The 2,063-nt window shown below is 28.7% G+C and overlaps 1 protein-coding gene across 1 annotated transcript; it reads right to left on the bottom strand.

Moving 5' to 3' along the window:
- Nucleotides 1-1,468, bottom strand: LOC113385748. The gene is made up of 2 exons (XM_026623585.1): nucleotides 628-1,468; nucleotides 1-116 (listed from the first exon to the last, which is right to left on the bottom strand). The coding sequence occupies exons 1-2, from the start codon at nucleotides 1,466-1,468 to the stop codon at nucleotides 1-3; spliced, it is 957 nt and encodes a 318-aa protein (XP_026479370.1).
- Nucleotides 1,469-2,063: the final 595 nt, after the last annotated feature.

The following is a 2,063-nucleotide window of genomic DNA, read 5'->3' as shown; positions in this document are numbered from 1 at the left end:
TTAGAAGATCTTAAAGCCATAAACAGTTCTAATTTTTAAATTACTTTCAGCTAATTCTTCTATATCCTTTATATCTAGAGATATTCTACTAGCACTGAGACGCTCAACCATCTTACCTAAAATAAACAGATATTTATTTAAAATATAAATATAACATTACTTTGCATCAATTCATCCCAACAGAAAGTCTTAAATAACGATTTTTTTCGAATGAACATTGTTTCAAGTACGGGTAATAAGGACAAAATGACACAGTGGCCTTATTTAAAAATTGGCTAGTTTTATTAATGGTTAGTAATATGGTGATGTCCCAAAGAGGACAAAACGATTTATTCGTGATTTGCTTCTTTAAAATTAAATGAACAATATGGTTTTGGTAATAGGTTGCATTTTTTTAAAAAAAATATGTTATCACTGGTAGTCAATTAACCATAGATGAGTAAAAATGATTGAGACTAGTTATAATATCAATAAATAAATAAATATCATTAAAAAAAAACAAACCACCATGCCATTTTGCCTTTTTTCTATAACTGTATGTCATGGATATTTTTTTAAATTGGCTATTACTATTAATAGATTATTAAAATAATGTTAAGTTATCTATATAGATGTGTCTTTAATTACCTTGATAAGTATAGCTAACAATCATAGAAAACAAAACCACAGAAATAAACAAACACCTTTCATATATTTTTCGCCGACTTTTTTGAGAAACTTGTAGCATTATGCCAAATAGCATCTGTAAAATATCTTCAGTTCGCATTAAATCTCTGTCTAAATGCTCTTCAAGAAAATGTGGTACATAAAAATTGCTTTTGATTCGTAGATTTACGTTTTGTAGAACATACCAAATAAGGGCTGTAGCCAAAAACATGCTGAATAATGCAAATGAAGTAGCAGTATCATATATTCTCAAAAATGAAACTGCAAAATCTTCATCCATTTTTGGAACGAGAAAAGTAAATTTCATTTCATCTGCAGGAAATAAAAATTGCGCATTAGCTTGTCCATAGCTTTTGATCGGTCGAATGTTTCCTAAAATGTCAGCCACGCCACTATCAATGTCTAATATAGATCCTAATAAAGTACCATTATTCAATGCACCACCGTATGTCAAACCATCAGTTGGTGTGAAATAAATAGGTGTAAAATTTATGGTTTTAGCAATAGAATCTATCAAATTTCCATCTCTGAGTTTATATCGGATTAGAGTGTTATTTGAATCAAATACAGGTGAACAAGTTCCTGCGTATCCAAAAATGCAAACGCGCAAAGGATAGCCATGCACATTTAATTGTCTCTTGTTAAAAATATTCCAAAAAGCTTTAGATTTTAATAAGTCATCAGGTAGCTTTAAAGTATATATAAAACCTCTTTCATTATTTTTTTTAATAAAGGGATCATAGTACATTGCTTCAACTTTCTTTGCGTCATCAGAAACCCAATATACAACAGTATTCAGCATTTTGTAGTTTTCCCATATATTTTAAGAACTTCCACAGATTCGTTTCGACTTGAATTTGAATAAATCGTAATAATTTTTGCATTGTTATTTATTTTTGCTAATGATTGTAATCTATTAAAGGAAGTTTCTGGACTTTGCGATACGACGAAGTAAAACGATCTGGACTTGGAAGAAAACACTGTTGTTCGATCTTGGGGCTTCAAATTTTCTAATCTGAAAAAAGTTATTAAAATGATTGTGGATTTGCTTATATATCTATATTCATATATACATATAATACACTTACGGCTCTAAATAAAAATATCTATACTCAATACCAAACTTTCCAATTCCACATGACAATAATTTTTTACCCAGACTTAGCGATTGATCTCGAGTTATTATTGTGTTTGCATATCTATTCTGTAAACAAACAAAAAATATAATGTGTTTATATATTATTAGTAGTTGTATCTCTTTATCTTAACTTCTAATTTCTACTATCAATGTGGTTTTGAACAGCTGTTTATTCAGTAGAAGTTAATCATTCATTCAATCTTACGGTAGTTTCATCAGTTTTGGTATTCAGACATTATGAAAAAAATTATGTTAAATT

Source organism: Ctenocephalides felis, unplaced genomic scaffold (genome assembly GCF_003426905.1).
Source record: "Ctenocephalides felis isolate EL2017-DRISC unplaced genomic scaffold, ASM342690v1 CF-g0.4_SCAFFOLD_03571, whole genome shotgun sequence".
Classification (NCBI taxonomy): domain Eukaryota; kingdom Metazoa; phylum Arthropoda; class Insecta; order Siphonaptera; family Pulicidae; genus Ctenocephalides; species Ctenocephalides felis.
Note: the sequence above shows the minus strand (reverse complement) of the source record. Positions and strands in the feature narration are given on the sequence as shown.